Source organism: Paramormyrops kingsleyae, chromosome 21 (genome assembly GCF_048594095.1).
Source record: "Paramormyrops kingsleyae isolate MSU_618 chromosome 21, PKINGS_0.4, whole genome shotgun sequence".
NCBI lineage: Eukaryota > Metazoa > Chordata > Actinopteri > Osteoglossiformes > Mormyridae > Paramormyrops > Paramormyrops kingsleyae.
In genome coordinates this window covers 6,416,848-6,438,118 of record NC_132817.1, presented here as the reverse complement: position 1 = coordinate 6,438,118, position 21,271 = coordinate 6,416,848, and the positions used below count along the sequence as shown (strand labels likewise).

Sequence of the window (21,271 nt, the reverse complement as noted above, 5' to 3'; positions counted from 1 at the left end):
TTCTGAAAAGAGAAATAGTAGGAATTATCTTGTCTGTCCAAGAAAACAAAAGCACATGAAAAACTGAATTTCTCTTCCGATTTATTTTGCCTTTATTTTATTGTACAATCTTTTTCTCTCCCCTATATCGCCCCGTCTCACTCATTTTCCTCTCCTTCGATGGTTTGTGCTTCTCCTCTTCTCGCTTCCGTGCCCTTCCACATCTTCATCTTCCGCTTCACTATCTTCCTCTTCGCTGATCAACTGCAGCTCTTCCTCATCCTCCTCCTCCGCCTCCTCCTGCTCCCTTACCAGCAGCTTCCGGAACACTTCAAACTCCTCTTGCGTTGCCTGGGCAACTCGGCTAAGGAACGTGTCCTCTGATGGACAGATGACGTCTTTGAGGCTGGGGTTCGCGATGCGAGTCTGCCCTTTCTTGTCGGGCGTCTGGTACTGGCCGCGGCGCTCCAAGAAGCTGTGCCGGCAGCTGAGGTCCTCCAGCGAGACGCGGAACAGTCCGGAACGCACCATCTCAGCCTGTCGGAGCCCCATGCGGAAATAGGCATACTGCAAAAAAGACAGAAATGTGTAACTATCCACCAGAGGACAGAAGCTAGCAGTTATAATCAACTGTCCTGGCTTTTATTGGGCATAGGGCCATGAGTGTAATAATGAGAGTAGCCAGTCCAGATTAGCCTTCCTGTCTGTAAGTTGGCTGTGGAAACACTCAAGGGCAGCAGGATCTATAGCAGGGGTCTCCAACTCTAGCCCTGTAGAGATACTGTCCAGTAGGTTTTCTATCCTACTTGGCTTCTGATGAGCCACACCTGTTCCTGGTATTTACCTGAGAACAGGTGTGACTGATTAGAAGCCGGGTAGGATCGAAAACCTACTGGATAGTAGCTCCCCAGGACCGGAGTTGGAGACCCCTGGTCTATAGGGTCTCTCCCTTGAATAAGCAACTGATTTACAAATACATTATCTTGTCAGGGAATAACATAAACAAATCAACATTTGAATGACAAATGGGGGAAATATTCCCTTTAAAATTTAACTCTGAGCCTGGGCTGTGGGTGATGTTAAGGCCCGTCCCCCGTCCCCAGGGAGGGCAACACCTCCTAACCTGAAACTTGTACTCGAGCTGGGCGGCATCCTCCAGCATGGTGCTCGGGAAGTCCCGCAGTATCTCTGTGACCTGCTGGCTGGTGAAGAGGCACTTCTCCTGCAGACAGCGGCACACCAGGTTTAGCCTCTTTGGGGGCAGAGTAAGGAGTGTTGGACACTGGCTGATCACCCTCTGCAGGCTGCCTGAGGAACAAACCGTTGTGGAATTAAGTTACATGCTTGCACTGGGTCACACACTACACAATTTTATACTGTACAAACACATTTTCATGTACTTTTACTATATGGTAGAAAATACATCACTGAGTTTCTCACACACTGGAACATAGGTAGATGATGCCTACAACAATATGTACCCAAACATTTCACTTAATACTAACTTTTCAATTCTTAAAGTCATAAACTAGGGGGTCAGAAACTTCGTAAAACAAGAGTAAAGGAAAACATCACAATATTTAATGAAAGTATAAAACATGTATTGTTTTTAGAAAGGAATCACTGTGGGGATCACCTTCCACTAATCCCAGCTTTCGTAGATTGTCGATTCGCTGCTGCATCTGTGTGCCCTTCACCCGATACAGTTTGGGACACTTCTCAAGAACCTTCAGGATGCTCGAAGACTTGAGGCCTAGGGACACCAGGTGTGAAATGCCGCACAGGTGCAGCGCCACCGTTTGACCGGCTCGGTTATTGCAGGCTCCATTCAGGAGCAGTTCAGCCTGATCTTCTGAGAAACCGAGCTGTACTAGGGCTGGCAGTACCTCCTCCCTGACAGGCCGACGTAAAGGCTTCTGCAGCCGGCTGTCAATCTCTTGAAGCACACCATCGGATTTAGAGCAAATACGCCTGAGCATAAAAACTGACAGGCTCCCATTCCGCTTCTCAAAACTGACAGCACGCGTACAGCGAAAGAAAAATGGCTCTGGTGTTATCCGGCAGGTCCATCGGAACACCTATAATTATAGAGAATTAATGAAAAACGCATAAAACCATCACGTTACGAGTTACTTCGATCTTACATGAATTAGTCGAAAGCCAACTTATATTTAAGTGGTTATGCACGACAAACAAATCACAATACTCATCGTTTTACATTTTCCTTTTAATTGTAAAGAACCTACCCGCTGTATGCACACCCGTAAAACCATGCCGGTCCAGCTGAAAATATGTCCGGCTGGAAACTCTTGTCGCACTTTTAGTTCCGGGGATTAAAGACTCGCGTCGGTTTTTACATTTTATTATCACATTCATACATCATCGTGTTTAATTCAGAATAAAAAAATACGATATTAAGAGAATGTAATTTTCGGATGATTAAAATGACTGACAGAACATCTTAAGATGTAATTTGCCCACCAAAATTCAATTCAATAGAATCAATTGAATAGATTAAAATATTATTAAACATGTGTTTTACAAACTACAAATACATGCATACATTTTATTTATTTATTCATTAAAAACCATTTAAAACCCAAACAATTCCTTCATCTAGTTGACTGTGTACAAGGGACAAGGGCAGAGTGCATGCGAGACCTTGCTGCAGATGGCAGAGTTACAGCGACTCAAAACCATGTTAGAAATGCTAGTGATTTCTCCTAACTAAACCAAACTTGCTAGTCTGAACTAAGGGTGCCTACACTTGCCAGTACGCCGCTGGGTATGAGATCAGCGCTCCCAGATGACTGGCCAGCAGGCCGATGTATACTGCATGCCAAGTGCTATACTAAACATCCAATGACTGAAATCAGACCTAGAGTGACTGCAAATACACCACAAGCTCCACTCCACCACAACCAGTTCCTCTTCTACAGCCTCTCGGTGCAGGGGTTTGTTCCCCGCCTTCCCCTTTAGCTCCTCCCCCAATCCCTCATGGCTGAAATCTGCTTTAGACTCCATTCAAGGTGGCAAAGGCTGCATAGGACCCGGAGTCATACAGCACATGATCAGACTTCATTCATCAGAGAGGCACTTAAGAAGCTCGCTCTCCAGCGCAGCCATGGATCTTTTCTCTTCCTCCGTGTCGTTATCATCTTCCTCGCATGGCAGCACCTCGACAGAGCCCAGGCATCCATCTCCACACGGGCCTTCACCTCGGAGAACCTCTGAACTGGACCCGCGGTGGAGAGAGGAGTCTGTAATGATGCAGAAGTTTATTGGGGTTAGTGGGAGAATGCATGCAGGTCAAAGAACTTTTAAACCACGTCAGGAGGAGACTGGCTCAGCAACTTCAGCACAGGCCATCACCTTAACCTTTATTTTGGAAAGAAATTTCAGGGTAAAACTATGCATCCATCCACCTTCATCACAAGGCTCCATGAGCCTGGAAGTGATACCAGCGTTTATTTATTAGCTTAGCACAGGGGCGCTTGCTGCTTGTCCTGATCATTTACATTCGCAGTTTCGCCAGCTCGACAGTTCCAGAACAATCTATCCCACTTGCTGGTTACAGAAATTAAAAGGTAAACTCCCTTGAGAGCTGGATCTGAGACCTTACTGAGCAGAGGGGTCCCTAACCCCACACGGCACTCACCGTGGTACGCGGGGAAGACTTCCTCCCAGCTGTAATGGGCCAGGTTAATCGGCTGTCGGAGCCAGGGGACCTGCAGTAACTCCTGCAGCGTTGTCCGTTCCACGGGGTCTGGGTCCAGCAGGCCGGAGAGCAGCAGGTATAGCTCTGATGGGAGATGAACGAGGACCAGGTGATCATCAAGCGATGGGCAAACGCTCGATGGTAAATGTGGATACCTCACGACACCAGTACAGGCGTTTTAGTTAACAAACCTGGATTAACGGTGCAAATGCATAGCCGATAGGGATATCGCGATATAATCCTGATCATATGGCACATGCTCAATAATCACTAGGACTTCATATGATGTGCGTAAACATTTGTCTGGAATCTGGCTTTTTCGGTACTATATGGATGTTTAATTAGGCCCACAATTTGGTAAGCAGATTAGTAGGATGTCTAAAACATTAATGACTTGATGCCCATAAATTAATAATCCATATAAATTTGGCATATCCATATTTCATAAATGTGACTTCAAACACCAGTCTCTTTACCTTGCTTATCTACAATATCTGCTCTTTCAAGAGATGCTGTGGCAGCTGAGCTGTCCCGTTCTTCGCCACCACTTTAGCGCTTCCACGATTTATCAAAAAAAGTAGCATGTGCTCACCAAACTGAATAATTATTGTGCATGAGCCGCATAATCCCAATTATATTGCGACAGCTCTAATAACCAACGTTAAATATGTTGCACGTCAACCAGAAACAGGAACACATCACATTAGTAAACAAGGTGTCTGCTCACAGACAGAAGCAGAGAGAGACCAACCCCCCGTACCTTCTGATATGGAAAAGGGGGGGCACAGTTGTGCCTTTAGGGCCTCCTCCACCTCACAGAAGGGATTTTCACCGAAAAGCAGAGTGTAGAGCAGTATCCCTAGAGACCACATCTCCAGCTCTGGGCCCTCATACCTTCACAACAAACAAATGCAAGAGAGCAGCTACAGTGAGGCGTGTAGACAAAGCTTTGGTTCTTTCACGCCAGCATCCCCGCTGGGAAACGCTTCCGCTTCCCAAGGAATCCTTCAAAAGTCTGTTACTCGAGCTGAATAGCAACTGACTTTCTCAGACTCGCTTTGACATTTCCACCTCCGGTTCATTGACATGCTGAGATACATACGGGTTTCCCAGCAGCACCTCCGGGGAACAATACTCCAGCGTCCCGCAGAATACGTGGAAGAGCTTCCCCGGCTGCAGAAAGGTGGCCGAGCCGAAGTCGATCAGCCGGATGTGGAAGTTTGTGTCGATGATGATGTTCTCGTCTTTGATGTCTCGGTGCAGGATGCTCCTGTCCCGGAGGTAACTCACTGCGACCACCAGCTACGGCAAGGAGAAAGGGACTCGTAAGATGAGACTAATGGCTATATGTAGCGCAGTGGTTCTGAATCCTGTTCCTGGTGCTCCCCCTCTGCCAGAATGTTTTCATTCCAACCCAACCTCAATCAGGGTCAAATGGTCGTTAAAAGGCTAATAATGAATGTGGCAGGCTGAAAATGTTGTGGGTTGGAATGAAAACATTCCGGAAGGGGGGTGCCAGGAACTGGACTGAAGTACTGATGCAGTGGAACAGGATCTAAACCACCCCCACCTGTCTGAAGATGTAGCTGGCCAGAGGCTCATCGAGATGAGGCTGACGGTCGATGAACTCGAACAGGTCCAGTCCCTCACCATGTTTCTCCATCACCATTTGGAAGAAGTTCTCATTCTCATACACCTCCAGCACCTGAAGACAGCAATATACTGGTTTCTGTAATCAGTCAAGTTAGCCGCTCTCTCTCCCTCGTACCCAATATGCCATAACATGGGACCTCTAATGGACTTAGTGACACATTACATTTATTTAGTTATGTCCATCTTTACCCTGGACGCCCAAGAACAGCATCCAGGTGAGCATGTCACGCTCCAAACTCTTCCAAAGGTTCTTCACCTACTCCTCTCCCTGCAGCCATACCCCTCACCTTCACAATGTTGTTGTGCTGGACCCGGGCTAGTATGGCGATCTCCTGGCTGACCCGGCCCATGTCGGGGTCGTCCACCCAGCAATCGCTCACGACCCGAGCCTTTTTGATGAACTTCACCACAACCTTACAGAAAACAGTCAAAATCCTATCAGTGAACAGCAAGCTAATTAAAACTCAGATGGAGCACAAAGCCTGATATTACTCCTTGTTTCAATGAAACATATTTCACTGTGAATCTGTACATCAGCAAAAGTCGTTTTTTTTTTTCCTGCTTCCCTGAGAAGACATCACCATTCCACGCCATAACCGATGGCGACCGCTAGCTACGCACCCACCTCCTTTCCGCTGGCCCTCCTGCATGCCTTCCACACGAACCCAAAGGCCCCCTTGCCCAGGGCGCAGATGGGGCTGTACTCCTCCCCAAATTTGCCATCACAGGCATGAGACTGCTCAAGATCCTGGGTAGAGCGCAGGGTCTCCCCCTGTGCTGTCTGCTGCACAGCCTACACAGACACATTTCGTTCTTAAACATCTAAGGAAATGGGGATTGGTTCGTAATGGGATTCGAACCCATAAACGTGACAGATTCCTAAATCATTGAGCATAATTCCCAGATATTAATTTAAACCAACAAGTATAATGCTTCTGTCCTGGATGAAACATCTTCAGAGGATAAATTTGAACCCACTGGATTAGGTGTGGTGAGGGGAGTGGGTCTCACCTCTCCAAGACTCCAGGCAGAAGCGTCATGCAGCGAGGTGTCCTTGCTCTCTGTATCGCACGGCAGCTTCGCCGCCGGCTCCTGCACGGGCTCCGTACGGTGCCTTCTGGCCAGCCATAGGCAGAAGAGCGGCTGGCCGCAGGGGAGCTGCACCCTGCGGATCGCCATCTGCACGTCTGAGGCAACGGCACAGGCGTGTCAGTGCTGCTGAGCCGCGTTTAACACCCCCGTCACGATACCCCATTTCCAGATATTCAGCAGGCATATGCAGGCCTAACAAGCGACAGATCCATTAAATGTCAGAAATAATATGACTTGGCTATGTCAATGGTTCCTAGCTCAAGAGAATGTAATCAAAAGGAAAGAGCTCATGGGAGTTCCAATTAAGCATGTCCTGAGGGCAGAATGATGATTGGTTATCTCTCTGAACCAATCAGATTGTAGAGGAGGTGGGTCCAAGCAACTATGGGAGGTGGGACCAACCAATCAGTTGTCTTAGTCCCTCCTCCTCTAGCTGCTTGGACCCACCTCCTCTACAGTTTGGTTGGATCATTTTTCGTTCTGCCCTCAGAACTCCCACAAACAAGAACAGCATCCAAGTCTCAACAATCTAGCCACCTAAGCACTAAGCACTATTTACTTAGTTATCTACATTTTGTTAAAGTATCTTCAGTAGCCAAAAATCTGAAGGAGAGCGACGCACCGAGCCTGGAGCCATCCCTGTGGTAGCAGTGACCCTCAAAGCAGCCCTCCACAATCCTGTCTGGGGGATCCACGTTCCACGGCGTATGTGGTCTTCGCTTTTGCTTTTTTGGGGTTGAGGTTGTTGGGGTACCAGTAACCATGAGTGGGGCCGGCATGCCCTCGTTTCTTATGCTGTTGCCAACGATCTGCGCCTTGGCGGCCTCATCAACACACGGCGCTTCTTGCTTTGAGCCGTTGATGCTACCCCCCACAATTCTGGGATTGGTGGTTTGTTCCACATGGCTCTCACCCTGCACGTCGGACTCCACCATGTATGGTGAGGGGGTGCGGAGCAGCTCGGCCGTGTCACAGGAAGCCCGCGGCAGGTCCGCGACCGGCAGCTCCAGGCTGCTGTTCAGGTCCAGGTCGGCGAGTGCTCGTGTCACCAGGTCTCCATTGGAATCCATTTCCAGGAAGCAGCTGCCGGAGTCCACCGGCAGGGCTGGCCTGCGATCTGGACGCATGTCCTCGGTCCGTGGACCGGAGCCACCCGCCCACTTCTCACAAAACCCAGAGGATGACCGACTTCCCAGAGAAATGACCTCGAAGCTGGAATTCTCACCGTCGTCTGTGTCACAGCAGTGGTGACCCAGCTCTTTGGCAGAGCCTGGCATGGCCTGGGGGCACCCAGCAGGGCCAGTGCCCCGATCTTGCTCTGGGGTGGACAAGCGGCTCACATTCTGGTTCTGCAGCTTCTCTGGGCCCAGGGTCTGCAGAAGGGCACTGGTATCATCAGAACCGCCACCTCCACTAAGTCTGGGACACACTAGGGCTGCCTCTTCCAAAAGTTCAGCAGTGGCTTCCTGTCTACAGAGGAACAACAAGGTCCAATCAAGCTTCAAGAGAAATGCATCATGGGGAATTTTAAGTTCTTTCATTTTATAATGGTTTCAGAGCAAAATCTATATGGCCAATTTCTTTTCTTTAGTTTTAATGGTAACACTTCACTTAATGAGCACAAACTTAGTCATAATCAGTTACTACTGAAGTACAAAACATAAATCATGAACAAATACAGTCTACTTGTGACAAAAGATGTCACAATTCATTAATCACGAACAAACATGAGATATTTCACTTGTGTTATTCTTTACTTGTTCCTTCTGTAGTTCACTGTTTACAGAATATAGTAAATATAGTAATGTTTCCCCTACCATTAGATTAGGGGGGCAACAAACGGCATCTCCCGCCTCCCCCTCGAAGGTCAAGTTAATTTTATTTTCTATATAGCGCCAGATCACAACAGAAGTCATTTAAGGTTACCTTTCCTATAGAACAGGTCTATACATTGTCCTTTTATTAAACAAACTAAATAGCCTCATATTATTTATCTTATTTACGCAACAGCTTGTCATTTCTGTCTCTACACGGTTGCGCGTTTACAATTCTCCTCTGCTTTGTATCGCGCACGGCGGAGTTCTGCCCCGATGTGCGCGCACGGACACGTGTGCGCACATACAGGTGAGCACACGCCCACCAGCGGACAGAGAGTGCGCGTCGGAAAATATGTTGCGTCAACCACCTGAAAAGCAGACAAAAATATCTGCATTTTAAATGCTCCCAGGGTGGTGAAAGCTGCACACTTTGTGGATAATTGTCATAAAAATAAACGTTGTGATGTTTAGTTCGGTTGTTGTTCTTTTATTGACTGCTGTCATTAAAAGAAACACATGAACACCATGAATCCTGTCTGTGTCTGTCTGCCCCCCCCAAAGCTGTAAACCTGGGGGAAACACTGTAGCAACTGCTTGAGAATAAAACATGCATCACGATTCGTTAATGATGAATTAACATGAGATCAGTATGTAACTAAGTGCTTAATTAATACATAAGTAATTGCATACTATCTTATTTGTGCCCCATCAAGTACAGTGTTACTGTTTTAACATGTGGGTCAGAAAAACACTCAAGCCTACCGCTCGCAGGGTGTAGATGCCACGGCGGGAGAGGAGATTGCAGATGGGATCCCGCCCTGGGACTCCAGTTGCTCATTAGCTCCAGTGAAGATCATCTCTCCAGCAGCCCCCTTCTGAACAATCACAGCGTCCCCAGCAAGCAAAGTGCTGGGGTCTGCAGGAAGAAGCGAGTCCCAAACTTGAACTCAAATCACCAGATCAGTAGGAGAGACACACTCACTTAACGGTAAACCATTGATTTATACATTTTAAAACCCATTGGAGGAAATGAGATGAGAGGTGGACGAAACTGACTGAAGGAAGTCAGTAATCGTGAGTCATGATACTTTAAACAGAAGAGACAGCTTACCTTCCTTCAGCTGTTAGGTACCAGTGGAATCCAGAGTATTGAGGAGGACTGGACAAACTATAGCAGGACTATGGTAAGGAGTGCCAAGAGGAGCAGTTTTTCCAGGCCTACCTTTTTCACCTGGTGGTTCTACTGATCCAGGACAGGAAGGCAGAGCCATGCTTCCGGAGGGAGGGTTACTGCTACCAGGGTATCTACAGGGGTCTTATTGAACATAGAGAGCCTGCTTAGCAGCCTGGATGTCCCACATGCATCCCAAGACGTCCATGCCCCGTAATTTCGGTTACCAGTGTGGGAGCCAGAGGGGCTGGAATAGCCGGTTTGAGCACGGAGGCCGGATCGGTCCTCGCTCCTACGTCTGCGGAGTAGGGTGTCGCTGGGGCTCCCCCCCGCGACGCACAGGCTCTCGTAGAAGCCGGGCATAAGGAAGGTGATGCTCTGTGGACACAGCATAAAGCAGGCCGCGGATCACACGCTCGCGCACGGCTCCACGCTCGCGCACGGGCTCCACGCTCGCGCACGGGCTCCACGCTCGCGCACGGGCTCCACGCTCGCGCACGGGCTCCACGCTCGCGCACGGGCTCCACGCTCGCGCACGGGCTCCACGCTCGCGCACGGCTCCGCCGCTGTACCTTGTCTTGCAGCTCGGCGCTGGCGTAGCCAAAGAGCATGAGGCCGAAGTTGTCGTTGATGCTGCGTATGGAGCCGTCGGGCCGCAGTGTTAGAAGCCCGCTGAGAGCACAGAAGACGTGGACCGTGCAGACGTACAGGGGCCTTGGATGCGGTGGGGGGAGCCAGCGACCCTCTGGCGAGAACGGAAACATAGACAGACTAACGGGAATGCACTGGTGGTATTTTTTTCTAAGCGATTTTGCAAAATGCTCACCGTCACGATCAGAAGCATCGGAGTGCCATACGCCCAACCCATCCTGGGGCCCCTCAATCGGCTCGACCAGGACCTTATGATCAACCACAACTTGCAGCTTGGCGCACATTGGGAAAAGGGAGCCCGTCCTGCCCCTTCCGGTCACTTGCTGGACCCTCAGCATCTATGTAAGTGGGGGGATAGCAGAAACAGGCTAACACCACTCACTGTTAGTGCAAGTGAAAGGACTCTCATTAAATAAATCACATCAAAGTACTCAGTCATGTGTGTTTATGCCATTCTCTGGTGAGACGTAGACGGCAGAAACCTTTTGAAGAGGTGTCAGTGGCAAACAGTGAGATTTACAGATTATTATTCATAGTGTTTCTGACGGCACAAAAAGGGCGTCTTCAGAGAAGGCATTGCTACGGTTTAACCTCACCTTGGGTAGTATCTCACAGCTCGTCGGAACCAGCAGCGACGGAATCAGCTCGTGGACAGACAGTCCCACCATGTCACTGACATCCAGGTAACCATGGAGATGAGCAAAAGCCAGGTCACAGCCGAGGACCCTTCCCTAATTTGAGAACGCTCATTAAAACAAACCACACAGGCAGTCATCTCCGGGTAGCAGGAAAAGCTGTGAAATCAGAGAATCATTCCTTATGTGCCGTTCCTCATAACGGGTGGAAACTCACATTGGGTGCAAAGGTCACATGACCTTCTATTCTCTCCACACGTTCCAGCACGACCAGACTACGGTGTCCCTCTAGAGTCAACCTCCTGGCCCACACGGACACAGGAAACACCTTTCCGTTCTTGTTCATTGCATCAACCTGAAACATAAGCACAGAAGTTTAATTACCTTAGTGATCTGAATGTTTGGCTGATCTTTTCAGCCAAAATGACTCCAAGAGCTTCAGTCACCACTAGGGTTGCAAAGGGGTGGAAAATTTCTGGAAAAAAATTCATGGGAAGTTATGCTGGTGATTTTGGGAAATATTCCAAGTTGGAAACTTCCCATGGGAATTAATGGAAATATATGAGAATTAACGGGAAAATTCCCAGAATTTTACAACCCTAGTCAACACACATTAATTTCAAATACAAAATCTTAGTTAATTTGATTATGCAGTTACAGCAAATGTTAAATTTACTGCAGTTTGCCCTTAATCAAAACAGCAACCGGTTACATAACAACGAAATATTTGCTTTAAAATAAATCCCACCACTTTTCCAGATACAACAACGAGTGTCCCATTAATTTTCAGGTGCTCCTCCCCCAGTGCTTCTTCTAGGGACTGACTAGTCGTCTTCAGGAACCAGGAAAGCTTTGACCCAATCAGGTCATCGCTGCTGTACTCAAACAGCTTGCAAGCCTTTGCATTGGCGACCAATATCTGTAAAATGGTCACAAAAATTATTTAATTTGACTGTTCCAGAGGAGATAGATTTCATGTAAATGTGCACCAGAGACCTAAGACATATACCTCTGTGGTCTTGGTGTCCACAGTGAAGACCGCTTTGTTGGGATTGTGGAACGGAGGGGGCCCAGAAAGGACAAAGCCCCCACGATGTAATTGGTCCAGCATGGAACTCTCAGACCCATCACAGGAGCCGGAAAACAAGCCAGACTGGTTTCTCTCACCGGGGGTGTCTATCAACCGGACGTTTCGCAAAGGCACCCAGCTGTAGCTGTAGGAGTTCAAAGAGTCACCTAAAGAAACAAGTGGAGGAAGATGTAAACAAGTGGAAATACAAATCAGCAAAACAGAATGCAGAATCTCCTTCCAATGGCTTCACTCAAGAGGGAAGATCTGATTTCATAGGCATCAATCTATGAATACACAAAATGCCCATAAACCCACCCCTTCACAATGTAGGGGGAAAAACAAGCTTCATCGGTCCAAAGGGTTTGGAGTTTTCGGTAATCTGTGTTATGTACCATTCATTCACAAAAAAAACACACTGCAAGATATGAAGACTGTGCCATAGCCTTAATTTGGATTGTTTATTATTGTATGACGTTGACAATCCTAATGATCCTAATGATCAGAGATCATAGCAAAATGCAGCCTCTCTGACCTGACAGGGCGCTGTTGAAGCGCCAGTACCGCAGCCCGAAGGTCCCCCTCGCCGAAGGCCTCCGGGCGCAGGGGAAAGACCGGTTCAGCTCCAGCGAGTGGTCAGACTGCGGAGGCGAGCCGAGGCCCGAGTGCACGCAGCCGGCCGCTTGGGAGCTAGGGACAGCCATCTGCGATGTGAGCAGCCAAAAAGGAGGGGAGTTACTGGAGTAAAGGGGTAAAAAAGCGGGATACTAACCCAAAATAAATGTAATTGACTCATTTTCCTGGGCTACGAATTGTTGGGAGACAGCAGGGAAAACATTTAAAAAGAAAAGCTAAAGTTAACAAAATAATGCCGTACGCCCCTATCTTAGCCTTTTTGTGCCAATAACCATGTAGCCATTGTGCGAACAGGATTATTTCGATTATATTACGCTTACCTCACGTCGGTAAACAGCTGGGTTTTCCAGATTTTCTCAGGATACGTTCAGGAATTAAAAACCTAACAAGCGACACCGGGACGGAGTAAAGACCGCAGCCTCAAAAAAAAACGCATAAGGGGAGTCTGTACACGCCATTCACCGATGAAAAGTAGACAACACTTATATTACTCCACATACAGACAACTTTCAATGAACGGTTAGCCCTGATGCTAACATATGCCGAGACACTTTCAGCTTGCGCGGGAGCGTTTGAGCAGAGCGAGGTGTTGGAACTGACCAATGAAAGCACAGAGATTCCGAAATTGATGTGGATGAAAGCCAATGAAATCGTTGAGTGGCCGGTCTGCGTTTTGTTTAGGGATGGCGGTGGTTTCTATGGGAACGCCTTAGCAGTTACCTGTTGAACTATTTTAAAATGTACTTAAAGTCACTTGTGGATCTGGCTACATCATATAATATTATTCGGTTGGCAAAACAGTCATTTTTGTTGAAACATAATTATGTAGTTAGCGACAGCACAGGAGAACGGAAATGCATTTTCATCTTGAGGGCTGGATTTTGTGTTGCTTCACGCACATTGTAGTAGCATGTTGAAGTGTCATTGTGGGCAGCTGGTGTTAAAGAAACATCAAAAGCAGTTTCAGTATCTCCGTTTCCTGATGCGTTTAAAGCAAACGCCCCAGTGTTCATCAATCCATGCTCTATTTTGTAAACCACCGTTTCTGTCAAAACGTGCGTTTAGTTGTTAAGGACTTGGACTTAGAGAACTGGAACGCAATAAAACAGTGTTATTCGTAGAACACGCACGCGTCTGTATTCATATCTTTGTGGAGACCGTTCTTTCATTTCTATGAGCAAAACTCAAATCCCAACTGTTAAAACCTTAACCGCGACCCAGCCCTAAGCTTAATCATAATTAAGAAAACAAAATACAAGAGTTTTGTCTATTTTAGTTTTTTGATTGCAGTCACAGTTTTTTTTGAAAATGTTTTTTCTCTTGTGGGAACTGGATAATGGCCAAGGTAAAAACAACAGATTTAAAAAAAAAAAAAAAAAACAACTTTTTTTTTTATCACATTGTGAGATACATACCACACGCACGCACACGCACACGCACGCACAGGGTATTAGTTGCCCATTTGCAATGGAGAGCTTTGGGAGATGAGGCGGCACTCAATTTGTGATAAATAAAAACCAGAAAACACATTTCATTATACTTTTTATATAGAATATTTTTATTTAAAGTCAGTTTTGAGGTCACCTTTTGCCTCCATTGTTCCCCTATGAAAAAACAGGTTACTAAAGGAAAAAAAGGCTAGTTGATTCTGTTTGTAAACAGTGTAGTCAGCATTCTAGTGCAATTTTTGTTAGTGCACTCTGTTGTAAGTGCAACAGTGCTTAATACACAGTAGAAATCTGCAGGCAATGCATCAGTTGTCCAGCAACAACAGATAATGAATTCTGCTCAGAGCTGATCTCTAATCAATTTAGTAAATTCCTGTGATAATACAAATAAATAAATGTTCAGGCTTCAATGAATACGGTAATTTGATCTTGTGTAGTTTGAGGTAAAGTTCGCTTCTCTGTCCCTAGACTAATTCGTTGTTCCCCCCACCTGTCAACGACCAGGGTTATATGGGTGCAGCGCCTTGTATGGGCATCACCCTCCGGATGTGCGTGTACGACTTCCTCAGTGTGACGCTTCCGTGGTGGGACACTCCGCGGGGGAGAACGCACTCCTCCGTCAGCTTCTGCGCTCGCGGGTCCCAGCACAGCACTGTGGCGATCACTTCATTTCTCTCATCACGCCCCCCGGTGATGAAGAGCTTATTGTTGCAAGCAGCAAGCCCACAGCTGGCTCTCTCGTGATTGAATTGCGTCACGGTGCTCCAGGAGTCCTCCAGGGGGCAGTAGCAGTACAGCGCCTTCATAGCACCGCCTAATTGAAGGAAAGTTTGAAATAAAGACAGGGAAATCATTGTCATGGAAGTCATGCTTCATACTGCTTGAACACGCAATGATTTCTCACAAATGTACAACACTTTAGATAAAAGAAACTTCTAAATAAATTAAATGATGATACTGACCTGCTACGTAGATGCAATCTTTGAAGGTCACAGCATTTATGCATTTGGCTTCAATTGGCATCGGCGACTTAAATGTCCATTTTTTGGCAGAGGGGTCGAAACACTGTAACTTGTCTGTGGCCAACTTGCCGTTCGGGCCGCCCCCGATCACGTACAGCTTGTCATTGTGACTCGCCGTCGCGAAGGAGCTCACACTGAGCAAGAGGGGTTCCTCCTGTGACAAACGTACATGGGAAGAACTTGTGACGACAAGCGACGGGTGACAAGCTGGTTGGGAAATCATGAAACTGTGTTTTCAGATGGGTTGGATCCTGAAGACAGTGTTTCGTATTCAGAAGTTTTGACCGACTTTTCAGTTGCGTACAACTAAAATTAGTGCTAAGTGGTAAGATGTCATGACCCAGTTAAACCATACCTCTGTCCAGCTGTTGTGAAAGGGGTCGTAGGCCTCCATGCTGCTGTGCCTCTGAGCGCCATCAAACCCACCCAGCACATAGACCTTCCCCGCCAGAACAGCCATTTTGTGTCTCCAGCGCCCAATGTTCAGGTACTCGATCTGGATCCACTTGTTGAGGGCTGCGTTGTACTTCCATGCTTCATGTTGGGTCTCCTTCCCTCCTTTGGCATTGGTAGAAAGAAGCCAGATGAAAACATACTACTTACTGTGACTTTGAAATCTGAGCAGAGACAAAAACTACTTCAAAGTCAATGTACTTAGACCTCTGCATGGAATGCCAAATGGCGATTTGTGTGTTAAACTATACACTTAAAACTCTCCTTCCTTAAAAAGGAAGTGACCATCCCTACACATAACTGAATACCCACACTGCAGGGCTCCTCAAATCTAGCCTTCAATTCCAAACCCAGGCCTTGTTTTCAGTTCTCCCAGGTAGTTAGTTTAATGATTACAGATTCTGACTAGTCACAGAGGCTTCACACCTGGCTTATGGATAAAGGAAGGCCGGAAAATTAGCAGCGCTCGGCCCATGAGAATCGTGATTTGAACAGCCCTGCCACACTACAACAGGTTAGGCACAGACATGGCCTTAAGCAGAACTGTAAGTTGTGTATACTCCTCCCATCAGATACAGGGAATATGATATACTCACAATATTATATCTTGTTGTTGCTTTTGAGCTCACTGGAGTTTTACTTACACAAAAATGTTCTGATGGCAGAAGGAAAAATGATTGGTTCGGAGAAATAACCAATCAGATTACAGAGGAGGTGGGTCCAAGTAACTAGGGGAGGTGGGACCAACCAGTGAGATGTCTTGGTCCCGCCTCCTCTAGTTGCTTGGACCCATCTCCTTTACAATGTGATTGGTTATCTCTCTGAACAATCATTTTTATCTGCCCTCAGAACATTTTTGTGTAAGTAGAACTCCTATGAGCTGCTTTTGCTTCCATTGACCATTATCTTCTATTACATCTCATGGTTAAGTGTGGGAGAATGCATGGCTCACCTACCTGTAAGGTACACCTCATTCCTGAAGGTGATGCAGGCAAACTCCACCCACTTCCTGTTGTCCACCTCCACCTCCATCTCTGTGATGGGAAGCTTGGCCACCTCTAGGCGGCTCCTGCGCAAGGGGTCCAGGCAGGTCACCTCAGAGACAAACTTCTCATCCTTGGTGCAGCCCCCGATGATCATGAAGACCTCGGACTGGAACTCCCTCTCTCGTGGTTTGGTACGCTCCGAGACAATCTGGAGTCGGACGCGGTCATTCAGTTGCTTCACATGTGGAGAATGATCAAGCAATTCATTCCAGAAGGTCACACAAATATACATGTGGTCTGGGGCAGGATTGATGGTTTGGGGTCCCACACAAAAAGTGAATAGAGGCAAAAGATTGTATCTAGCTAGCTGGTATGCAGAAAAATAAGGTATGCGTTAATTTAATATTCAGTGTATTGACTAATTCTAACCAACAGGAGGCCCAACGCAAATGTGTGTTTTGAGGGGTGATAGACACCACTGTTGCATGTGCTTACATCATTCTCATTATTGTAGCTTTTAAATCATGCAGAATATGATGTCATTGTATGGAAACGTACAGTTCAGTACATTTACTCAGGGGCGCTGTAAAGGGGGGAGGAGTTAGGATTCCAGGGGCCCCTGAGTGACAGGGGCCCTAAAACATTTGATACCTAATTGGATTGGTCTGGTTTGGGGGCCCAATATCCCTAAGGCGACCATGCATATACTCATCTATGCGGCTAGACGTTGAGTATAAGCAGTCATGTAGGAGACGTCTTTATGTTAGGATGGGAGTTGTGTACTTTGGGTGTAAATGCAAGCTTACCTCGCTCCCTGATAAGTGGTACCTACGGGCCTCCTGGAGTAGGGGGAAAGCCTCAGGACACTTCTGTATTAGGGGGTCCCCTTCCACCTTCTCCACAAAGTACCAGGGGTCCACAAGGGGCAATCGCACATAGTGCAGGAGCCGGGCCAGTAGGGGCAGCCTCTCGGCCTCGCAGGCTCGTACCCAGAGCATGGCCGCCTCGTACGCCTGCTCCTCCTGGGTCACGTTCAGGTCGTCGCGCTGCAGCAGGTTTGCCAAAGCCTCCCCCGGGAGGTCCAGGAACTCCTCGTGTGACACCACGCAACCGAATGCCTGGGTGATGTAGTTCTGGACGTGGACCTTCAGGGGCGTGAGGGAGTGGGTGTCGGCCAGTTGAAGGACGCCCACACAGTTTTCGGGCAGGAGCGCGTTGGTCAGGAAGCTGGAGCAGGCCTCTACCATGCGCAGAAACTGCAGCCACAAGGAGGTGCAACTCAGCTTAACGTTGATAGATTTTCGATGCTCTAGATTGTTCTATGACCGTGAGCCTGTTTCACCAAGCAGGATTTCTTGCTTAGCCAGATAACTTGTCGGATTTAATAGTCTCGACTAAATTGACTTTATTTTTGTTCGCTTACATTTAGGCCAGACTACCGTAAATCTGACAAGTTATCCAGCTAAGTAAGAAATCTTGCTTCATGAAACAGGACTCTGGCCAACTTTGAGCCATATCTGGTTTAAGCTGGGACAACAGACAAGGTAAAATAAAACAAGTACAATTAAACATGTAGAAAAAGCTTTTGAGATGATTATAAGGGAGGGGCTTTAGGCTGTCCGCGTCTGTTCAGATTCTCCACCCGCACGCCCTCCCCAGCTGTACGAGTTAAAATGGGCAGGGGGTAGAGCGAAATCGTTCCGTGCATAAACAACAGCGGGCAAATTGTTTTCAGTTCCCCAATTAATGGTTTTAATGGTTTTAATGGCAACACGTGTCTCTGCTATAGCGCAACAGGAGACACCTGACTTATGTGGAAAAGATGATACATGATATTTGTAAAAAATATTGCAAGTTTTTTAAACAGAATTTTTAAAATGTCACTTTCTTGCTTTTCTGTATTCTAGTTTATGTACGTTTGTACTATAAATTCATAAACAGACACATTCCACAAAAATGGTAATGCTACGTAAATACACTGCGGTATTTTCTTTATATTCTTTCTGTCTGTTCAGTAAGACATAAAGTGACTCTGTAATTCCGGTACTGCTGACTCAGAAGGTCGATTAGAGAGTCGTGCCTTCCTCAACACAGTGGCGATGTCCACACAAAAGAAACGTTCGGGTGGGACCTGGAAGAGGCTCGCGGCTTCCAGGATCTTCTGGACGTTCTGCTTGGTGATGAGCACTTTGCTGGTGTAGGTGTAGTCCAGCAGAACCGCCATGGTCTCTGCCTCCACACCTTTAATGTGGATTTGCTCCTCGCGTTTCTCTCGAAGATCATTACAGAACATGGCTCTGGAAATACAGGGTGCAAGACGAGTAAACAGACAAGAGGGTGAAGGGAAGAGTATGGAATTGGAAGGGACACTAATAATTTAAATGCAAAGTTCTTTTTTGGTGGGGGGGGCAATCGTGGTTCTAGACCATTTTTACTGGGGGGGCAGATGCATTTGACCTTAATGGCCTCCAAGTATTACTTACAATAGATTGCCAGCATTAAGAAGCAAATGGAAATTTTGAAAACCAATAAAGAATAATAGTAAATAATAATAATACATTTATTTCAGATCCAGGTAGCATATGTATTTAGGGGGGCCAGAACTACCCCTGGGGAGGACAAATGAAGCCAAATTAAATATTGGGGGTACATGCCCCCCCTTCCCCCTGATTCCTAGACCTCTGTAAACATATGTAAGTTGAAATAATTCATACAGGAAGTTCTGATATTTTCAGACATACAATCCATGTTATTCTGTCAGGACTTGGTGCTGATTTAATAACATACAGTAACATCTGCTCATCCCAAAGTGGTGTTAATTAAAGGGGGAGGGGGGTTCTCAGCATTTCTTTCTTATTTGAGGCATTGACAGGACTCACCTGAAGTAGTGGCTTGCAGCAGCGAGGACCACCCGGTGACAGGGAAACTCCCGTCCCTCCACATGCAAGATCACGTCTGTGAGAGACTGTTCCACCCGTAGGCTCTCCAGCCCGCTCTGGAGCTGGGTGGAGAGGCCCGAGTCGTCAAACTGAGCACGACTCTCGTGCCCTTCCTCCAGCTCGGAGGTCTCCAGGAGGCTTGTCGCCCCGACGGGCTGGTCTGTGTCTGATGCCTGTTGCCGGAGAGGATCTGTGTTCTTTGCCCCTGAGTCGCCCATCTCAGCTCCAACCCGAGCCAGAGGTGCGGTGAAACCTGCAGCGGTGAGCCCAAGGACGGGCACCGCAGAGTGTGGCCCGACAGCAGAGTCGCTTACAGTGTCTGCACATTGACGCAACTGCTCCTCTCCTGCTCAGCGCGGCCGCAAAGCATCAGCTCGGCAGCAGTGAAGTTGGGTGACTTCCTGAACATGTGACTTGTTTATCACTTTTGGGTACGTGCAAAAAAGAAAAAAAAAAAAAAGAAAAAAGAAAAGGAAACTCTGAATTTTCACAACAACCACTGCCAGGGCTCACCGGCTCTCAGGCAACTGAGGACCTCAAAAACTAGCGGCCCGAAGCTAAACAAAAAACAGCAGAGACTCACACTTGCATCGAGAGAGCGCTGACATACACGACGATCTAAAAACAAAAATGTAACAAAAGATTCTCAAAAGAGCAACAAAACCATTCTTTTAAACCATGTGATTAACAAGCTCAGCTGGGTGACACCTGTACCAGACGTCTTACTCTTTCAGAAGGCTTCGATGTTAGTAGAGCAGGGGCGGGCTATCTTCTCCGGGGGGGGCCCCTAAGTGGGCCGTCTATTTTTTGGAGCCGAAAGAGAAACGAGGAACATCAATAATTTTCTAATGAAATGGTGGGGGATGCCGTAGGGAAAACTTACCAATCAGAGTGGGTGCAGGGTTACTTTTGGTAAAAACTTCAGATCGGAGGGGGGGGGGGGAATGAAGCCGGCAGATTGATGGCCCAATTTAAGAAGTCTAATCATTCCCTCTTTTGCTGTGACCCTAGACTTTAGCTTGGGATAGCTAATGCCTTCCTCTACCCTAGGATTCAAGGGCTTCATTTGTCACATGCAAGGTACACAGTCCAACTCTAACCTGCAGTGAAACACGAGTCAGTCAGCTCCGCCATAGTAGGAAAAATTAGGGAGGTTAAGCTTAGTTTTTTTGCATACATCCGTTTATTTATCCCATTATTTTATAACTTCTGTCTTCATGGGCTCCCCAGTATTTGCAGGCTCCATACGGCTGCCTACATTTGCCTTACTGTAAGTCTGTCCCTGTAGTAGAGATACAGACAAATGAATTGACCACCAATCAGTGACTTTTGATTTGCATCTGTCTTCATGAGGTCACAAGGTCAAGGAAAGACCTTCTGAAGACCATCAGTTTCCTTACAGACCTCCCGCTTGATGCATCACATCCAGACACTAGAGCTTCATTACATTGTAGTTATCAGAATCAGAATCAGAATCGGGTTTATTGCCAAGTACGTTCACACATACAAGGAATTTGCTTTGGTGGTTGGTGCCAGAGATGAGGAGGTTGATATATAAGCATATAAATATATAAATATAAATAAAAATGTACATGGGGTATGTTCAGGGTGGAATATATACATATGTAACATACTTGTGTTAGGATGGGGAAATGGGATTTGAGTGAGTGTTCCTGGCCTTATTTGAAAGTTTGACCAAAAAAATGGTAATTTCTTAATCAACAGAAGAGATGTTGTGAAAGGGCACATCCGGTTTAGATGGGAAAGTTGGGTGAATTGGCCAGATGTTGTTTATAGAACAACATGCAAAACACACAAGCTACGGGACCATGACGACAGGTGACTGCCAGCGATATACTATTTCTCACATTTAGTTTTTTTTTTTTTTTTGAGAAAGCAGGGTCTGCCGGCCCTCAACGCAATTAAGGGCCTTACTCAACAGTGAGATTGCTCAGACGACCCTGGGATTTGAACCAGCGACCTACCAATCAGAGACACAGCA

General features: G+C 47.0%; 3 protein-coding genes across 5 annotated transcripts; all 3 read right to left on the bottom strand.

Annotated features, from left to right (window-relative positions):
- Positions 1-64: 64 nt before the first annotated feature.
- On the bottom strand, positions 65-2,377 carry mterf4 (mitochondrial transcription termination factor 4). Its single transcript, XM_023818560.2, has 4 exons — positions 2,226-2,377; positions 1,616-2,057; positions 1,103-1,287; positions 65-546 (listed from the first exon to the last, which is right to left on the bottom strand). Exons 1-4 carry the CDS (start codon positions 2,250-2,252, stop codon positions 142-144), a joined length of 1,059 nt encoding a protein of 352 aa, XP_023674328.2. The 5' UTR covers positions 2,253-2,377; the 3' UTR covers positions 65-141.
- On the bottom strand, positions 2,326-13,022 carry pask (PAS domain containing serine/threonine kinase). Its single transcript, XM_023818559.2, has 20 exons — positions 12,742-13,022; positions 12,321-12,489; positions 11,726-11,952; positions 11,465-11,635; positions 10,934-11,071; positions 10,678-10,812; positions 10,257-10,419; positions 10,003-10,175; positions 9,658-9,808; positions 9,482-9,574; positions 9,022-9,175; positions 7,065-7,912; positions 6,362-6,537; positions 5,976-6,143; positions 5,638-5,763; positions 5,268-5,402; positions 4,800-4,999; positions 4,458-4,591; positions 3,638-3,781; positions 2,326-3,239 (listed from the first exon to the last, which is right to left on the bottom strand). Exons 2-20 carry the CDS (start codon positions 12,487-12,489, stop codon positions 3,058-3,060), a joined length of 3,687 nt encoding a protein of 1,228 aa, XP_023674327.2. The 5' UTR covers positions 12,742-13,022; the 3' UTR covers positions 2,326-3,057.
- Positions 13,023-13,956: 934 nt separating this feature from the next.
- Positions 13,957-19,927, bottom strand: klhl6 (kelch-like family member 6). 3 transcript variants are annotated; one of them, XM_072704421.1, is made up of 7 exons: positions 19,210-19,927; positions 18,411-18,627; positions 17,137-17,586; positions 16,301-16,538; positions 15,247-15,449; positions 14,832-15,045; positions 13,957-14,683 (listed from the first exon to the last, which is right to left on the bottom strand). In XM_072704421.1, exons 1-7 carry the CDS (start codon positions 19,485-19,487, stop codon positions 14,376-14,378), a joined length of 1,908 nt encoding a protein of 635 aa, XP_072560522.1. In that variant the 5' UTR covers positions 19,488-19,927; the 3' UTR covers positions 13,957-14,375. The 3 variants fall into 3 exon arrangements, with proteins under 3 accessions (XP_072560522.1, XP_072560523.1, XP_023674208.1); XM_072704422.1 differs by having other exon boundaries at positions 17,320-17,586; positions 19,210-19,926; XM_023818440.2 differs by having other exon boundaries at positions 18,462-18,627; positions 19,210-19,924.
- Positions 19,928-21,271: the final 1,344 nt, after the last annotated feature.